General features: G+C 42.8%; 2 protein-coding genes across 4 annotated transcripts in view; both read left to right on the forward strand.

Annotated features, from left to right (window-relative positions):
* Nucleotides 1–13,021, forward strand: part of adam15 (ADAM metallopeptidase domain 15) — an 84,731-nt gene extending 71,710 nt beyond the window's left edge. For 2 of the 3 annotated variants that reach the window (XM_063198577.1, XM_063198578.1), the window contains 3 exons: nt 3,060–3,165; nt 10,221–10,420; nt 11,089–13,021. In XM_063198577.1, the coding sequence (XP_063054647.1) occupies nt 3,060–3,165; nt 10,221–10,420; nt 11,089–11,146 (364 nt within the window). In that variant the 3' untranslated portion in view covers nt 11,147–13,021. The remainder of the gene's footprint in view (nt 1–3,059; nt 3,166–10,220; nt 10,421–11,088) is intronic. The other variant, XM_063198579.1, reaches the window with a different exon arrangement.
* Nucleotides 13,022–16,412: 3,391 nt separating this feature from the next.
* Nucleotides 16,413–20,000, forward strand: part of LOC134448892 (semaphorin-4A) — a 22,845-nt gene continuing 19,257 nt past the window's right edge. The window contains exon 1 of the mRNA XM_063198580.1: nt 16,413–16,762. Within this exon, the coding sequence (XP_063054650.1) occupies nt 16,654–16,762 (109 nt within the window). The 5' untranslated portion in view covers nt 16,413–16,653. The remainder of the gene's footprint in view (nt 16,763–20,000) is intronic.

Here is a 20,000-nt window from a genome sequence, read left to right on the forward strand (position 1 = left end):
GTGCCTTGCTCAAGGGCACTTCAGCCATGGAGTGAGATAGGGAGTGGAAGGATTTGAGCATGTAACCCTCTGATCTAAAGCTCATCTCCTTAACCATTAGGCCACGGCTGCCACACTGGAATGCGTTCCACTCAGCCCTTAAAAATATCCAGCGTTAGGCCCAGCTGTGGCACAATCGGCTGGGCACTCACACACTTCAATTCTGGCCTGGGTCCTTTGCCGGACCTCCCACTTGCTTCCTGGCATGATTTGAAAGCAGCTGTAGTTCCCAAAAAGTGCTTTGCAAATTAGTCAGCCCAGGAAACACGGCATTCAAAAGTGTTGCAGAAGTAAGTAAGTACATAACTACATTCGCTGTCATTTAGGGAAGTTAAACAGACTTAAGAAAGTTTATAAAAACGGGAACCATATACCAGAAGAAGGCATACTTTTGGAAGCGTGACTGTTCTGCAGTAGACAAACAGTCTACACATTTTTGGGCAGTTGAATATAAACAGTTTTTGAAAGCAGAAGGATATCAGCGTTGTGTGGTGTACCATACACTTACACTTTTATTTTTTTACATTACATTACATTGCACTTAGCTGACGCTTTCATTTATTCAAAGCGACTTACAGTTATTATTTGTCAGGGTATTGGTTACAGTCCCTGGAGCAATGTGGGGTTAGGTGTCTTGCTCAAGGGCACTTCAGCCATGGATAGAGATGTAGGGAGAGGTCAGGGGGGATTTGAACCTGCAAGCCCCAGATTGAAAGACCAACTCTCTAACCACTAGGCCACGGCTGCCCCACCTCAACCAAGGAAGTCGTGCTCGTCCCAGTTTGTTGGTGTGTACATGTTTGTTTGTTCTTGGTGTGTGTGTGTGTGTGTGTGTGTGTGTGTGTGTGTGTGTGTGTGTGTGTGTGTGTGTGTGTGTGTGTGTGTCTGTGTCTGTGTCTGTGTCTGTGTCTGTATGTGTGTGTGTGTGTGTGTGTGCGTGCGTGCGTGCGTGCGTGCGTGCGTGCGTGTGTGTGTGTTTCTGTCCACCAGAGAGTGGAGGTGCGCCCTCCGAGCACTTTTCTAGTTTATTTTTTTCCCCCATGGTTTTGTTTGTTTGTTTTGTTTTTGTTTATTGGTTTTGCATTCCCTGAGTCCGCATATCCATGTTATGTCATCCTGCTCTTGTAACAGTGTGTGCGGTGTGGCCCATATCAGGATCTTTCTGGAAGAGCCCTCGACTAAGTATAGGTAACAGTAGCGGAGAAATATCCCATTTATGTCCTTACCAACAATTATCATCAATTGCGGACATAAATACAATACGTAGTTCAAATATACTGTACTATAAGTGCCCCAGATATTCTTGTGAGTCAGTGATTTTTCTTATCGTGTGTGTGTGTGTCTCTACGTGTTTGAAATATCCCGTTTATGTCCTTACCAACAATTGTCATCAATTGCGGACATAAATACAGCACGTATATACTGTACTGTAATTGCCCCGGAAATTCATGCGTGTCAGTGATTTTTCTTATTGTGTGTCTCTATGTGTTTGAAAATAACTCTGTACGGTGATGTGATTCCCAAGAGTCCACTCTGTATCCTGATTTATTTTTCTGACGATCATACACATAGTATTTCTTGAATCACATTCTTAGGCCCGTAATATGCTTGCTGAATGATACGCATATTCTTGAACAAATGCGTTGTCATGCGCAGTTTGTGTCAATTTTGCGTGTGGTAGTGCGCTTGAACACAAGGTCCATAGACGCCTGCGCATGGTAAAATATTGGCACAATCGCAAAGGGGCAATCTTCCGAACCTCCATGTTGTCGTCACGATCGAGTCAAAGATGTAAAACATTAATTAGAGGAGAGAAACAAATATAGTTGGTGTCTGTGCCTTAACTTAGAACCGTGCGTTGCTTCGTGCGACTGCTCACCAAAAGTAGCGATACTAGGAATGTCCAGAGCTCCAGTTTTGTCCAGTAACTTTTCAGCCCCAATATACATTTTTAACTTTAGCCTTGTGTGCGCCTCATCTTTTTTGACATTCCTAGTAAACTTCCCCCTGGATTATACTTGGCATGCGTAGTGATCTAATAGCCCTTCATCAAGTACTATGTGCACTAGTTCACACACGGTTATGCGCGTAATTTAAGTAAGTAACACTGCAAGCATATCCCGGGCCTAAATTAGACATTCAACACGACTCTTCAGAATGAATTAATGTCCGTTCCTAGTGATGTGAAATCCCCATGTTGTCATAACGATAGTGTGAAAAGTTTTGTGATGTTGCAAACGAATAATCCATCTGTTGTAATTTATTTTCACTTACTGTTTGTACATTAGTGTCTATTTTGTTGATATGCACATTCTCTGTTACCTCTGTTATGCAACTACACGTGTTCTGTATTGAAATGTGCCTCTTCAATGAATGTCAAGGCCAGGGCTGCTGACAGCTTCGGCTGGGCCCAAGACAAAGTCACCAGAAAGCACCCGCCCCTGAACCCCAATGCATACAATGTAATGAGGACACAATTTTGGGCCCCCTCTCTCCCTGGGCCCGGGACAACTGACCTGTTTGTCCGCATCCCCTACTGTCAGCCTCCCTGGCCAAGGCACATGTGAGATGCCATGTAACACCCTGCCAGTGATGGGCAAAACGGAGTCATTAGTTACAATCCCACACGGTCCCATACAGTTCCCATACAGTTCCATATAGTTCCACATATTCCAAATAACCTGGTTTACCTGAACAATTCAGCAATTCAGGTGATTGGCTGGTTGAATGATCACCTGGTTGGTTTTGGAAAGGTAAAACAAGGTCTTTTGGAAAACGTGGCACTGGATTTTAACCATTGAATCCATTAAAAATGGATATAAAAATGGATTCATTTGTTAGAATCCAGTGCCGCATTTCCATATGACCGCGGCCAATTCAGCCAGGTGATTGGCTGGTTGAATGATCACCTGGTTGATTTTGGACAGGTAAAACAAGGTCATTTGGAAAACGTGGCACTGGATTGTGACTAATGAATCCCCTATCGCTCATCGCTGCTTCCTACTGTGTTCCCCTGTCAGGGCTCCATCTCACGAGCGTAACGGCGTCCACAAGGGAGAGGAGGTCCAGCCCCTCAGGTACAAATGGAGACAGGAAGACGACATCCCCCTCACCGCTACAAATAAGGTACTGACACACATATTCACATGCACACACACACACACACACACACACACACACACACACACACACACTGCACATAAATTACCCTGCCATACTGCCCAGATGCCTTCTCTCTCTCTCTCTCTCTCTCTCTCTCTCTCTCTCTCTCTCTCTCTCTCTCTCTCTCTCTCTTTAACACACACACCCACCGCTCCCCACCCCCCCCACACCCATCACAGTCACTGTGCTTTAATAGATTGTTTGTTCACACTAATGAATGTCAGAGGAAGAGGAAGAGGAAGGTCAGTAACGCATCACATCACCACAGTATATCAGTTCCATCTAATGAGGCTTGCATGGTGTGACACTGACAGGCTTGCATCGATTCACACCGGTATTTTGAGAGATGTGACTAATAGACCAGACAGCTCTGAGCATATCAAAGGCTGTGAGATGGAGGCAGTGACACTACGTGCTTATCTTATCTGCCCATGTTAAAACGAGTATTGCAAGTTGAATGTAAAAGCTCGCACATCCAAGTGTCTGACCTGAGAGCAGGACCAATAAAAAGCCAGGTAAAAAAGAGAGAAAAGTCCGCTGCATCCATGATTTTATGCTCCCAATTATTTTTATAGCATAAAGGAGCATAAAATCCTGGTTGTAGCAGACTTTTCTCTCTTTTTTAAAAACTGTGTTGCACTCATATTTCTTAATCGCCTCACAGACGTTTCGGGCTTACACCCTTCCTCAGTGTGAAATCGCCACCCAAACTGAGAAAGGGTGTAAGCCCGAAACGTCTGTGAGGCGATTAAAAAATCAAAAAGAAATCTGATGAGTGCTTCTTTATTAATTTATCTTTGAAGTTTGAGTTTATTCATCGACAAAGTAAAGCACCCAGTGCAGTGCATTAGAAGGGGTTTAGCGTGTTTCCTGATCTTTCTAAAAAAAATTTTTTTTTAATTTTAAAAGTGTTGTGCAATAAGATAATGATCAGTCACAGTTGCCGTTCTAGGGCCTATATGAACCCTCAAGACAGCAGGCGAATGCTGAAATGAAAGAACTAATGAAAGAACTTCGTACAGCTAACGTAGGAAAGACAAATGTTTAAGGAAGAATGTGTCATATTCAAGGAAACAATACAGTATGTGTCATTAAAGGAAGCAATGCATGACATTAAAGGAAGGAAGAATGTTTAAGGAAGAATGTGTCATATTCAAGGAAACAATACAGTATGTGTCATTAAAGGAAGCAATGCATGACATTAAAGGAAGGAAGAATGTGTAGGATGATTTAAATGAAGAATGTGCCACATTTTAGAGCCAACTTTGTTTAAATGAGTCACAACGATTCCTATCAACCATGTCCAGAAAACCACTCTGATAAAAAAGGGTAAAATGCTGCTTCCCAGATAAACTTGCAACACAAAGTCTGAAATATTGCAACATTTTATTCAAACATACATTTCAACAGCAGTTGTAGCCCTGTGATACCAAACCAGGGGTGCGTGTACCACTATGGTTGCGTAAATACACTGCAGGAGATACATGGGCAAATGTAATAATGTATATGTAGTAATGTGTGGAGTATTATTCACTTTGGAATAGAAGAAGAGTTAGATTTATGAGTGAGGGGGTACTCATGGTATGACAGCTTTCCACGAAGGAACTACTTGTACATAGAGGCAACTTGTACATGGAGACAACTTGTACTGTAGAGGTAAAGTCATTCTTCTTAGCAATATTCAAACTTTCTAGTTAGGCCTTTATCTTTCCTAGTCTGTGATGAAGGATGCAAGGAAGATGCATTGCAAATACACAGGTTGTTTTTTTTTTTTTTTTTTTTTTGGGGGGACGGACGGACGGACGGACGGACGGGGGGGGGGGGGGGGGGGGGGTTGGGGGGTTCGCAGTGAAGATGATATTTTCAAGACTGTTAGCTCAGTTGTTATTTTGCCTTGTATACCTATACTGTAGTTTGGCCACTTTTCGTTTACCACTGCACTACCATGTACTTCTATATTGGTGTTCTCATCTTCACAAACTATGCAAAGCAACTAACACTATACCTATAACCAACTGAAAGACACAACTCGGCTGTAAGTCTTCCAGGAAGAGGCTGTACGGTATGTACATGCTCGTTGTTTAACGCTGCCATGACGTTGTTTGTAGATGTGCTATGTCTGTCTGTCCAGCTAGCACTGCATGTATACGTACGCACCACAGTTTTGAGGCTCTTGTTGTGGTTTGCGTGTTCCGCCTGTGACATCATGAAGGCCCTTGCTTGTATAGACACAAGGTATTCATAGACCTGCCGCATTTAACAACAAAGATCTCTGTCCCTATTCACTGAACGCTCTCTGTCAAAGAAACGTGTAAAGGGGAAATGTGGGTTTGTCTGACCATATACCCACTTCTCTCTTGTCGAGCCTCTTTGCTGATAATTACCAGACTGTCTTGCAGGTAACGCTACTAAAAATAAAACCATGACCCTTCAGCTCTGCATGTGTTGCCATATAAGGCCACCTATTGTCTCCTCTTGTCTCTCTGCTTCCTCTTTATTCGCCCTCAGGTTCAGGACAGGCCCGCCCCCCCTACTAAACCACTCCCCCCTGACCCACATGTTGTTGTCAAGGGTGACCACCAGGTAAACACTCAAGGCTCAAGGCACTAGGGCTGCACCATTATGGAGAAAAAGATTATTATTTATCATTAAAAAAATAAAATCACGATTATTTGGATCAAAATTGTAATCACGGTTATTAATCATCATTATTCAATCGATTACTGTTGCATTTTTTTGTGCATAATCTTATTGAAAATCACGAAATGAAATCTAATGAAGGAACAAGAAGTGTATAAGGGATTAACAAAATAAAACTGAATTCTCTATGAAATGATGTCAAAGGCAATAAGCAAGAGGCTTTAGAGTAATTGTGCAGCCCTAGTCTACTCTACTGAGAGCTGCATCTGATCATAGGAAGGAAATGTGCTTGCAGTGGTTCACAGGCCATGATCAATGGCCACAGTGGCCTGTTTCAAATTCTCAGAATTCTGTGTGTGTGTGTGTGTGTGTGTGTGTGTGTGTGTGTGTGTGTGTGTGTGTGTGTGTGTGAGTGTGTGTGTGTGTGTGTGTGTGTGTGTGTGTGTGTGTGTGTGTGTTTGTGTGTGTGTGTGTGCGTGCGTGCGTGCGTGTGTGTGTGTGTGTGTGTGTGCGTGTGTGCGTGCGTGTGTGTGTGTGTGTGTGCGTGCGTGTGCGTGCGTGTGTGCACGGGCGCGCAGTCATGCCTGCGTGCATGTGTGTCTTCCTACATGAAAGTGTCTTTGTGTTCTTGTGAGCTGGCCGTGTGAACTCATTGTCTACTTTTGCTTGCTGCTTCTCTTCCTCCTCCATGCTTTTCCTTGTAACTGCCTAGCCTGCGGGGAAAAGACCCTGCCCACCCAGCAAACCTCTGCCCCCCAACCCTCCCTCCCCCCAGGGCAGGAGACAGCGCAAGGTACCTCGAGGGCCCGAGTAGCACTGTAGTGTAGTGTAGTGTCATCTCCCTCAAATCACCATCCGCATCCTTAGTCACTAATCACTTCACATGTGTCGTCTTGCTTTTCTTCAAATTACTTTTGCAAATCATTTAGCGATAGTCAAGTAGTTTAAAGGAGAAGATTGTGCACATCATCCCAGGAAAAGGTGCAGGACAAAGGCCGACTGAAGTTTTCAGAGTGAAGAGTCCGCACACTTGAAATCCCATTTGTTGTTCTTTTATTACGTTTCGACTCGAGCCATGAAACAATAAAAGAACTGCAAAAGGGATTTTAAGTGTGTGGACTCCTCACTCTGAAAACAACGCAGTCTCACCCCAAGTAGTCAATTTCTGACTACCTTGGACCAGACTGCAATTTTTGACGTTTTGGGTATTCCTTCCACGTCACATTTTGACTATGTGGCCTAACCCTAAACCTATTCCTAAACCTAACCTCAATGACGTTATGCTGCCACAAGGGGGCGCCTTTGAGGGCATATGACGTGGAAGGAATACCCAAGACGTCAAAAATTGCAGTCTGGTCAAAGGTACTCAGATATTGACTACTTGGGGTGAGACTGTGTAGCTGAAAACAGTAGTCAAGTAGCCTTTCTCCCTCGCCTTCCTCCAGCAGTGTTGCATGATGTTTGCAGAGCTCAGTGTTGCCAGATGGAAAATGCTGAATTATCGTACCAAAACCTCAGAATTATCGTTTTTGGGGGGGCTTTTTGGGAGGAAATTATCAAACAAGACCCAAATAGCAGTTTCAAGGCATCTAAATGAACTGAATGACAACTCCAAAATGATCGTACATCATTTTTTGTGATCGTACAGAGGACAAAATGGACAACATTCGGCTACGAATACGATAATTATCGTACATCTGGCAACATGTGCTGTGTGATCCTTGTCATGGTAGTGGTGTTCTGGTTCTATCTGGCTTCCTACTTCCTCCTGTGGTGTCCAGTTTGGTGATCAGTAGCAGTAGCAGTAGTGTTGCCTGCCTGGGGTGCATTTCTCGAAAGCGTAGTTGCTAACTACGTTAGCTACTTTGTTAGTTGCAATGCAATTTCCCATTGGCAACTACCCAAGTTGCTAACTGCTAACAACTATGCTTTCGAGAAACGTACCCCTGTATTGGTATGCATGATGAGGTTTATAGCTACAACACAGTCTCATCCCAACTCGTCAATTTCTGACTACCTTTGACCAGACTGCAATTTTTTGACGTCGAGGGTAAACCTGCCACGTGGCATGTTGACTATCGGGCCTAAACCTACAGTAGACCTTTCCCTAACCCTAAACGTCAGTGAAGTTATGCCGCCATAATGGGGCGCCTTTGAGGCGCACATCACATTTGCACTCCAAGGACATATTTACTTAAAACGTCAGAAATTGCAGTCTGGTCAAAAATAGTCAGAAATTGACGAGTTGGGATAATATACTGTAGACAGCTGATGTGGAGATGAGGCAGGTTGTCATAGCAACCAAAGGTGTGATGTGATTCATTCACACCCTGTGTGTTAACGCTACTAATGTCAAAACAGGAAACTAGATGTGACATCGTGTCTCGTCAAGGCATCATGCTTCCTCGGTATAAACAAGAGTGCCCCACACAGTGACACGGTGTCCCACAACCTGCGTCATCTCCATGTCTTGTAATAAAGCTGTCGATGATCAAAGTTTGTAATTGAATGGGTAATCGAAATCCTTCGGTGTGTTGTTTTGGTGCTTGTTGTGGTGGTGTTTGGTGTGCTTGTGATCTTTTTAATCTTAGGAGTAACCTTTTACCTAGAGTTGGTTTAGTTTGGGCTTGGGCTTGGGCTTTGAAATGTGTGTTGACAGTACATATGGTAAGGTGTGCTGTGGTGGTGGTGATGGTGATGGTAGTTGTACCATCTGGAAAGTCGTCGGCCTGTCTCACCAACATGCCTGTCTCACTACCCTGCCTGTCTCACCACGCTGTCTCTCTCCCTCTAACTCTCCAAGCGGCCGGCTCCTCCCAGCAAGCCTCTACCTCCAGATCCCATCCACACTAATAGCCAGGTATCCAAATAGCTAATAGGTATTTCTAGCATAGCAAAAGGTTCCATGAACTATCTCTGAAGTGTTAACAAGCACTATACATCGCTAGTGCCTCTCTCCACAGAGATACTGCTTTGAAGTGTTATCTAGTGCTACACATCGCTACATAGTGTTTCGCTTCACAGAGATACTGCATTATACTATTAAGCCAGGTGTCCAAATAGCTAATAGGTATTTCTTGCATAGCAAAAGGTTCCATGAACTATCTCTGAAGTGTTAACAAGCATTATACATCGCTAGTGCCTCTCTCCACAGAGATACTGTTTATGTTCCCTATGTAACCCTACATGGATGACAGAGACGTCATGAATTACATGTTCAAAGAACTAGATGGTGATGATACAAATATCTTGTGAATCAGTTCCAGTGTCCACTCATTCTCCATATGGGATGGGAGCTCAGTGGTAACTTTCGACCCCTGCATAGTGTGCTGTATTGTGAACCAGTGGACTAGGGTTGCCAACCGTCCCTTGAAATACGGAATCGTCCTGTATTTAGAGATAAAAGTACGGGTTCCGTATTGAACTGAAACGGGACACGGGACGTTAGAATGCAGGAAATTACATCTAAGAAATGCAAAATTTTCTGGGGGACGACCCCCAGACCCCCGGCACGATGAAGTGTCCCGTATTTTTTTCATTGACAGTTGGCAACCCTACAGTGGACTATTTGTAAACCAGCTGTAGTCAAGCACGAAACTAATGATGAGAATCAGAATCAATGGTGCGTTTCTCAACAACATCGTTGCTAACTAAGTTAGCAACTTACTTGGTTTCCCATTGGAAACATGGTAAGTTGCTAAATGGTCCTGGTTTACAATACACACAATGCTGGACAGATGCACTTGACAAGCCTTTCAACACTGCAAAATGTGGTTGCAGACAAGTGTGATCAGCTGTGGTAAATGGCGTGACAAACTATGTAGCTTCACATTTGTCTTAGCGCAGACGCTAACACAACTCAGCTCTGGTGTGACCAAAGTGTTCATTCAGGCCAGTGATTCTCAAGCTGTGGGCCGTGTCCCATTGGTGGGCCCTGAAGGTATTCCAAGTGGGCATTGAAATCATTTTCTGAAAAACCAAAACAATATTTGTGTGTGTGTTGCTGTAGACTGTTTGAGTTGTATTGTTAATTGGGTTACAGGTGGGCCCCAAACATTTGGGCAACATTTCAAGAGGGCCCCAAGTAAGAAAATGTTGAAACCCTTGCCGTAGACGCTAACAAAAGTCTTGGTCAATATGTTTATTTAGGTGAAAGGAAAACACGTACTCCGCGCTTCTAAAGTTGACAAACCGGTGTAACCAGTGCAGGACTCACCAACCAGTACATTTAGACAAACATTCTGACAAGTGTCTTCATCAGAGTCCCTAAACGCACTGAAAATAAATAAGAAATAACAAAAAAAGACATTCGTGTGGCACCAGATTTTTCTTCCCTTCTAATTCATTTTTATTTACGTATTGTATTTTTGACCGTAAAGTTTCAGAAACCGGGTCCTCCTAAGCCTCCAGTGCCCAAGAAGCCGTTGCCTCTGAAGCCGCTGGCCCCTGCGGACCCCCCTACGGTGCCGGTCGCGCTCGGCTACAGGCCTGCATCAGGAGCAGCAGCGCGGATAGCCTCCGCTACACCTCCTGCTAGCGCTAACGCTACTAGTGCTAACGGGCCCGCGTTCCCAGCCAGGTAAGGAAGGAGTGCTCTGGACATGACGACTTCCTTGCGCGTGCGCGTGCGCGCGAGCGTGTGTGTGTGTGTGTGTGTGTGTGTGTGTGTGTGTGTGTGTGTGTGTGTGTGTGTGTGTGTGTGTGTGTGTGTGTGTGTGTGTGTATTGCTTGCAGGCATTAGTTGAGGAATAGCAGCAGTCTTTATGTGGCTGCTTTATTGTGACTATTTACAGTATGATGAGGAGGAGGAGAGAGACAGAGACAGAGATTGTGTGTGTGTGCGAACAAAAGGACTGTCGGTGGGTTTTTATGTGTGGGTGTATCATGCTTTCATGTACCTGTATGCCTTGCCACCAAGTTTCACAATGCCATAATCGCTCATCTCACCCATAAACCAGCTAAGTTTCACAACGCCATCATCACTCATGTAGCGCATATACCAAGCTGAGTTTCACAATGCCATCATCACCAAGTCATCATTACATTACATTACGTTGCATTAGGCAGACGCTTTACAACCAAAGCGACTTACAAACGAGGACATAATCATAATCATAGATATAGTCATAGCCAACATCATCATCATCATCATCATCATCATCATCTTCATCATCATCACCACCATCATCATCACCATCACCCACCTCACGCATCTACTCTCCTCCTCTGCCTTTTTCCCCACTACAGGACTGCCCCCTTGCCCCCGATTAGGGCCCCCCAGCGGCACCGCTGGCCCCCCGTGTAGAGGCCTGAGGCTCCTGCCCTGCCTGGACTGAACTGGACTGGACTGTGTAGAGCAGGGACGGGCAACGTCCATGATAAGGAGGACACATCTTTTCATCGCCACCACTACGGAAGGCCCAGATGACCACGGATCTTTACTGCAACTTGCAGATTCGATGTGCAGTTGAGTTGGTTGCTCAGTGACTGCCGAAATTGTTTGGAAGGAATAGGTTCTCTGTCGGCCAACAGTATAATTTCAACGGATTGACTCAGTAGTGGTTTAAGAAAAGTATTTTCATTATTTTTTTAAGTATGTTTTATCTATCGTTGGCACTCAGTACGGAGATGGGCCGCATGTGGCCCCTGGGCCTTCAGTTGCCCATGCCTGGTGTAGATGACCTTCCTGGACTTCTGTTGGAGAGGAGCCCAAAGCGTTCACTGGACACTCTGGCTGGGTGCTGGCTGCACTGACTCCTGTGCGCCTCCTTCTTTCCATTATCTTGGGTGATTACTACTTTTTGGAAGTGCACAGACCAAGCAATACACGGGTGTTAAGTGCAGGCGCAGACGCCGACCTTTGTTGGTCTTTTGTCATTCCTGTGAGGGTTTGAAATGGAGGTTCACCTGAGCGGCTCAGATGTGAAAATGTAATCACCTTTAGTATTAAAGTGGTGAAACGTTTGGACGTCCAATTGGCCTAGTCTTCATCAAAAACTACTAGAGTGATGAAGACTCTGAAGCAAGTGGTTAACGTCAAAGCGTTAGCAAGTGGTTAACGTTGGAACGTAAGCAAGTGGTTAACGTCGAAACATTAGCAAGTAGTTAGCGTCAAAGCGTTAGCAAGTGGTTGACGTTGGAACGTTAGTCTCCGGCACTTTGTTGATATTAAATACCGTAAAAATGTCACATCTGAGCTCGTCAGATGAACATTCCTTCCTTGCTTGTGTGTGTTAGACCATTCCCTCTGACGCACCTGATATTGAACTGCAGGGGCAAGAACAAGAGTTTGCTCTGCTGTGATAATGACGATGATGATGCCTTAAGACTGCGCTAAAACCAAATGCTGCTGCTGTGACCTCATTTCCTCTTGCGATAACTTCCTGTCACATCCTGATCAAAGAGTCAACTTTGCCTCAGAGCGTTGTGCAGCAGGGTGCTTTTCAAAGGAAGAAGAAAAAACAGACTGATACTACTGAGTAGTCTGTGTGCATAGTCTGGATGATGCTTTGGAAGTGAGCTGACGCACTTGGAAAGTTAATGAAGAAGGCAAGGCATGGGTGTTTTTGAAGGGATTTCACTGAGACACCCGAGACCTAGACACGCGACAAATGACTAAGATGTCTAAGAAATATGTTTGAACATGACAGCGATTTTATTACAAGTAATAATGAAGAACTTTTTTTTCTTTTTAAGTTTGATTTGAAAGTTGGACCGAAAGTTTGCAAGAGAAATGTTTGAGAAATGTTTTCTTTAAAAAATAAATAAAATAAAAAACAGAAAGAAAAAATATGTAGATATTTACAAGCTGCTAAAAACTTTGTGACTTCTCAGCAATACCCCAATTTTTAAGGGTACGCTCAGGTCATGACCATTTCTATGACTATATGATGTATCTCAAATGGCGCACTTGTGCACTGCAGGCACTATGTTTCAGTGCGTGATTAATACGCCACATTATTTATTTATATTACCACCATCAGGCTTGATAGCTGAAACGCATTTGCTTTTTGGACATGGTGGTAATATAAATAAATGGTAATGATGCAGTTTGTGAGTGCGGATTTTTCTTCCTTAAGTTGATACATTTTATCGCGCACCCAAAGACTTTCGTTTTTTCCAAGAAGTTGAGCGCGTCCTTTGCCAAAACTTGAAATAATTAATACGCCATACACACTGAAACATGTCATGAACACTGAAATGCACAGGTGTACCATCTGAGACACAGCATATTTCTGTTCATTGCTCTGATACAGCACTCAAACAATGTGGTCGCGGCACCAGAGTGCTGAATTTAGCTCTGTACTCGTTTCCATGTGAGCTTCACAGAACCTAGTGCAAAGCTGTCGCTCATTACATAGGCATATTAAACTCACCATACATTGTCATATAGAAAGATAGCATGTGCTTACATGTATATGCTGTCCAAACGTTCTTTACATTGTAAATCAGGCACTGGAATGTCTGCTATGAAGTGAATCATACTGTAGGAATCTGAGATGTTGCGATCCCAAGTGTGTGTAAGGGTCTTCATGGCGAGATACACTTCAAAGGGGGTCTAGGGACCAACCTGTTATGTTCATCTCCGAGACCAAGACCTGGGGCCTCATGTACGAAGACTTCAGTAGATTTCCTATACTGAATCTTTGCGTAAGTGAAAATCTGGAAAAACTGCATTTGCACCTGAAAATCATGCAACAACAGGTTTTCCCTGCTGATTCATGTTGTATGTCTGATTTCACATGAAATTTATACATGCACTTTTTCATGCTAAGTCAGTATTAGTACATCTGAAAATGTGGAAAGTTACTTACGCAGCTTTTTTTGTTCGTAAGGAAGTTTTGCACATGAGGCCTCTGGTGTAAAAAAAATAGCTCTTTGACATTCATTTAATTCAGAGTATTTACACTCTCTCCTTGTAACTGGTATTAAAGCAGATTGCCAGTGAAAACGCAACATTATCTGGTTTTTCAACCATAATATAATGTTTGTAGAGTGTTTTCGGCTGATCATTAACTTGAGCATTGATGAATATGCTTGGCCACTTTCCTGGGTTATATATCTGGAGTAATGAAGGGTGGAGGAGAACGTTCCACTTCCAACCTCTTGGGCAAAATCACTCAGTGAGGCTTAAACCGCCCCCTGCAGTGTAGGCTACTCCGTCTGTCTGTGTCCAGAGGACATTGTATTCGAATTTTGTGTTGCACTACACAACTGCGAGGTTGCCTTCTCATAAACCCTTGATCTCAATTTCAATTCTGCCTGAAGTTGTACATTGCAAACAAAGATGGTGAGAGAGTCGTGAACATGTGGAAACTTTTGATCAGGGCACTGTGCAGATATGAATGGTGTAGAATGCCTGTCCTCCTTAGTAAAGTTTTTACATTCTTGTATCGTATGGGTCAATCAGGGATTGACTCTTTCAGTTATGACATTGAGATTGAGGTATTTTGAAAAAGGCTTGGTATACCGTATGTCGTCATTGTATGGTTTGTTTTTGGCATTTACACATTGCAACGTCTTATTCCATATCACAGCTATGATAGAACAGCTAAGAACTCATTTTGTTTTTGCTATAACGAAAAATATGTCTCTGTAGCTTTTACAGGTCAGTGGTTGAGCGATTGCCACTGTGTGGTGTGGCTGTAACTTGAAGACATGGAATCATCCGTTTCTGTATTTGGGTCAATGACGTTTTAGCAGTAGCACACGTCAGGGTGGCGCAACCACAGCTAATGCCACTATTGTATGGATTAAATGATTTTTGATGTCGTGAATTACCAATTACTAATTCATGTATAGGCATCAGCTGTGGTTCTAGTACAGTGGTTCTCAACCTTTTTTGAACAAACGCCCCCTTGGTTACATCACAAGCCTCCCAAAGCCCACTTCAACTCATCAGAAGCCTGACAACGCCCCCCTTAGTATCAAAAAATGAAATGGACTAATGCCCCCCAATGGCAACTAAGCACCGCCCCCTCTCAGCTGTATCCTTCTCAATGCCCCCCTAGAGCTCCCCAACGCCCCCTGGGGGGCTGTACCGCCCCCGTTGAGAAACACTATTCTAGTACCACCTGATGTCTGAGCCCAAAAAAAGGTCATTGACCCACTTTGTCATACAAAGGCAAAGTGCAGTAACTACGGCAACATTGGAACTGAGAAAAAAAAGCCTTCAAAGTATTGGTATTAGGTTAAATATTGTAATCACTGCAAATTTGACATACTGTAGCAATACCTCTACAACGGGATGTATTTGGACCCTCAGGCTTTGTCACAAGGTAAAGGAGGTGTTATGAAGACCATTTTTAGTCTAAACTCAACTCTAACAAACTATGTAGTTGCTGCACTTCACCTTTGTACGCCAGCATTGTTTTCTTAAAGGGACACTGTGTGAGCTTTTTAGTTGTTTATTTCCAGAATTCATGCTGCCCATTCACTAATGTTACCTTTTTCATGAATACTTACCACCACCATCAAATTCTAAGTATTCATTATGACTGGAAAAATTGCACTTTTCATACATGAAAAGAGGGATCTTCTCCATGGTCCGCCATTTTGAATTTTAGCTGCAAAAATGACTCTACTTGGACCATACTAGAAAATATTTGTTTATTACTCAGTAAACTTTCATGTAAAGATCAAATTTGGCAATAGGCAGCCCAGTTTCAATGAGCAGCATAGTTGCAGTACCTTTTTTGACCATTTCCTGCACAGTGTCCCTTTAAGATCCATTTTCAGCCCAAAGTGTCATACCGACTGCATAGTTCTGTTCTTGTTCTGTACCGATCTAGCCTGGTTCTTACGCAGACCCTTTGTGCATTTTTGCTCAACTTCATGAGCTCGCACATCCATCTGCGTGAGAAGCAGGTTAGTGCCGATCCTGTTCTGTTTAGAAAGATGCTTCAGTGTTGAAAACTTTTCTGAACGTTTCATAATGTATTATTTTATGACATTTCACTTTGATATGTTCCTTAATTCTCATGTTGAGACTGAAGAAATAAAGTTGTAATGAATTAAATGTTTTTTCATGTTTACTCTTTTTTTTTTTTAGTATTTGTTACCGCCATGCATAAGACATGTTTTGAGCAAAATCAAAACTTTAAATTCAAAACACAAACATTCAATCAATATGTAGAACAATCAAGTTCAATAATTGTAATGGCTTTATTTGGGGTTAAAGCCCTACTACACAAATTACAGAAAAATGCTTAGCAATACTATTCTCCTATCGCACTATTAAACTCAATATGTGTTTGATGTGCCTAAATATTGAATGTTTTTTTTTTACAGTGGACAATGTTCAAACTAAAATAAAACATCCACAACTGATGATGATATTCAAAAAAATGTTTTATGAATTATTAAGAAATTGGTTAAATATTAGTAAATGAATTTATATATATATATTAAAAAAAACACACAAAAAAAACCGTCAGTGACTAAGAGGAATTGGCTGGGTTGAATGATGGCCTACTGGTTTTGAAACCTCAAGTTTCCTCTTCCTCTCCCCTTCTTGTTGCAAGACTCTGCAGTGCTCAAGTGAGAAACTCACACATCCTCTTTACACGGCACGCCAGCCACCGCGGCCGCACGACACAGCAACACAACACAGCACAACTCACCTACCTCGCACACTCACAACTTTTCAGGATCTTTTTGAATGTAGGTCCAAGTTCAACAGCTGCAGCTGCTGTGGTATCTCAGGATTATTGAAGAAGACTGCAGGGCGTTGTGTGGAGGCTCGAGGGGATTATTGAAGAAGACTAACTGGCGTTGTGTGGAGGCTCGAGGCGAGAGGGGTTTTGGTGAAGCATGGCGCACATGGCCAGGCTCGTGATGGTGGTCGTCGTGGGGCTGACGCGGGCCCTGCTGTCTCACGGTTGGCTCACACCTCGAACATCTTACCCTATGAGTGCAGACGGTGAGTCAAGACCTTTCCTCTTGTGCACTAAAGTGGGCCCCAGTTGTGTAAAATAAAAGTAGAAGTACTCTTGAAGTGTTGACTGAAGCTTCACTCTTTGGTGACAAAAGGTTTGAACTGAAGATGAGGATACCACGGCACTCTTCGGAAAAGTTAAAATAGCACAATGACATAATCATAATTGATTCATTAAAACAGGCATTCAATGACCCTGATGCAGGCCATACTATGGCTGAAACATGTTGGCATGTTTTAATGAATCAATGAGGCATTAGCCGTTATATCAAATATACTTTTGCAGTGCATCTACCTAATTAGGTACAGTACAGTGGAATAACAGGTGCATTACCTATGTACCTGTAAGTGCATTGGTGTTGTAATTGCATCAGTTAGAGTACTTCTACTTCTACTTTTCTACTATGTACATGTGAAGTAGTCTTAACGTGCATGTACCTAATTGGGTAAAGAGGAATAACTGGTGCACAAACAATTTAACCTGTTAAGACACAGCGTTATAAACTTGCTGTTACCACAATGGCAATGACCAAGTCGTAGGGCATTACTAAAGGCCCTATGTTATGTCATAGTACTAGTGTAGTACTATGGTAGTTAACTTTTCAATGACTATTACAGGAGGTAATTGGAGGTACCGCGTGCATTAAGGGGTTACCATCATGCGATAGTAATAACATTCAGTAAGAATACCTCTTCTTCTACTTGATATACCTCTGGTAGGTCTACTACTTATAAAATACTTAAAGTGATACTGTCCCATTTTTTGAAATAAGCTTATTTTACTCCTCCCCTTGAGTTAAATAATAGAGTTTTACCGTTCTCCTATACTTTCAACCGTCCTCTGGGTATGACAGGGGAGGGGAGATGTAAAATAAGCTTATTTCCAAAAATGGGACAGTATCACTTTAACTGCCACTTTAACTGAGATGGCATGTAGGCATTGCCTTTAACACAGATAGAGGAAAGATGACCAGGAGGAATAACATATGACTGGGATGTTTTGGAAACTTCCTTTTTTAAGCAAATTGTGCTCATATGCTGGTTTCGCAACAGAAAAGTATATTTGTATCTAGGGAGGAGTTCACGTGCCTGCTCGACCCATGTTGTATTTATTACTCAACTTTGCATAATAAATGCACAATGTAGGTCTAAATCAGTGGTTCTCAAACTTTTTCAGACCAAGGACCACTTGGTCCCCCGCAAAAATGTTCAGGGACCACCTATCAACTGAACTGACAGTTGATGGGTGCTAATTTGGCATTGCTAATTTTGATGCAGATCACTTGCTTTTTATTCACATTTACAAGCCTGTCCTATTGAGTTGAAAATATGAAAATGTTACAAATATAGCCTACAGCTAGCTTGTCTTGGAAAAGTAGAAATCCCGCTGAGGACCACCTGAGCTCTGTCGCGGACCACCAGTGGTCCCCGGACCACACTTTGAGAATCACTGGTCTAAATGCAGGCCTGGAATACTGTGTGTATCACGTTGTAAGACTATTACAAAATGTTAAAAAATGAATCAACTTCCCTCCCGTTTGGCTGGTCATTGATGATTTGAAAATCAGCCTCCTGATCAGAGAGTTGGTGAAACCTCTCATTGGTAGCAGTTTCCTGTGTCCATATCCGCACGCAGTACCTTTAACCCATTTTAGCCTAGTGCACCTACCAAAAAATGCCTGCTGAATGCCCTTTTTGGGAAAAGCTGCCCTCTGTCTATTAAAACCTAAATATCTCAGCCTACGATGCACATTAAGCTTAAAACATGAAATAAGTTGCATCTAAAAGCTAGGACCTTCATCATGTGTTCATTCAGCTCTACAATACTCACATTTTTAATATAAAAAAGCTATAACTTAAAGAAACTCCCGCACACTGACCATTTCGCTGTTCTTTCTTTAATAAACGACGTTTCGGTACTAGACCTTCATCAGGCAATCTCCATTATGAAGGTCTAGTACCAAAACGTTGTTTTATTAAAGAAAGAACAGCAAAATGGTCAGTGTGCGGGACAGGGCTTGACACTAACTTTTCACTTGCCAGCCATGTGGCTAGTGGTTTTCCTGAGCCACTAGCCATCCAGCTATTCTGCTAGCCATATATTTGAAATGTTTTTTTTTTTTTTCTTTATCATTACGCTGTTCATCTAACCTCAGAAGATGAGTGCACATAGCTTTCTACATGGAAATAAATCAAACAAGTAGAAACTGAGTAACTGAGCTTTTTCTTGAACTTAGATAGAAACAATTGATACACAAGGCGTACAACGCAGAATAAATGCTATTCTGATATGTCATACCATTGAATAAGATACCTGCCACATTGGCTAGTGGCACTGTAATTGTTACCAGCCACAGCCAAGTTTTACCAGAATTTGGCCAGTTGGCAGGTGCCATTGTCAAGCCCTGGTGCGGGAGTTTCTTTAAGTTATTGCTGAGTGACCCATGGTGCCATCTCCAACGCACCTGCCAGCCGAGGTGTGCGAAAAAAGCCAAAGTTTAATATAAAAAAGCTAAAATCTCAAGAGCCTGAATGCAGTGTAGCTATATGTCGCTCCAGGCGCCAAAGGTCAAACAACATATACGCATCATCAGGCTAAAATGGGTTGAAATGCTCCCTGTTGCTACCAGGTTGCCTCATCGTGGGTACACTACTAAACAAATAATGCAATGTAGGCTATCATCCTATTGCATCGGATTCATTATTGCACTGGCTCACAATATTGCATACAGGGTCACACGGCTAACAAATATCTGTTCAGGACGGTTACAGGCAACAAGTCACTAAGGTGTACTTCTAAGGATTTTTTTAAATCACCCTCTGCCTGCTACCTTCAGACGTGACAGAAGAAAGCTCATACTATCCAGGTTTATCTGATAATTTGTCCAAAACGTTCAAACAATTACTTACGTAGTACTTACGTACATTCCCTACTGTACATACTGGTAGGGCCTTTGGAGTCAGATGCCCAACATGTTTTGGCAGTTTGATCAGGGTTACCAGATGGGACTGAGTATTTCCAGTCTCAAAAATGCTCAAAACCCGCTGTAAGCACAAAATCCTGCCCAATTAGAACCCATCTCTTGATTTTTATGGCCAGAAATTGGCAGAAAAACCTGCCCAAATAACTTTTTTACCCGCAGACGGCCATCCTAAGCAGCCCAATTGGGTGGGAAACCGCCTAATCTGGCAACACTGCCGCTGATGGCTTTTGTCGGGTTCA

The sequence above is a fragment of the Engraulis encrasicolus genome, chromosome 5 (genome assembly GCF_034702125.1).
Source record: "Engraulis encrasicolus isolate BLACKSEA-1 chromosome 5, IST_EnEncr_1.0, whole genome shotgun sequence".
Taxonomy (NCBI): Eukaryota; Metazoa; Chordata; class Actinopteri; order Clupeiformes; family Engraulidae; genus Engraulis; species Engraulis encrasicolus.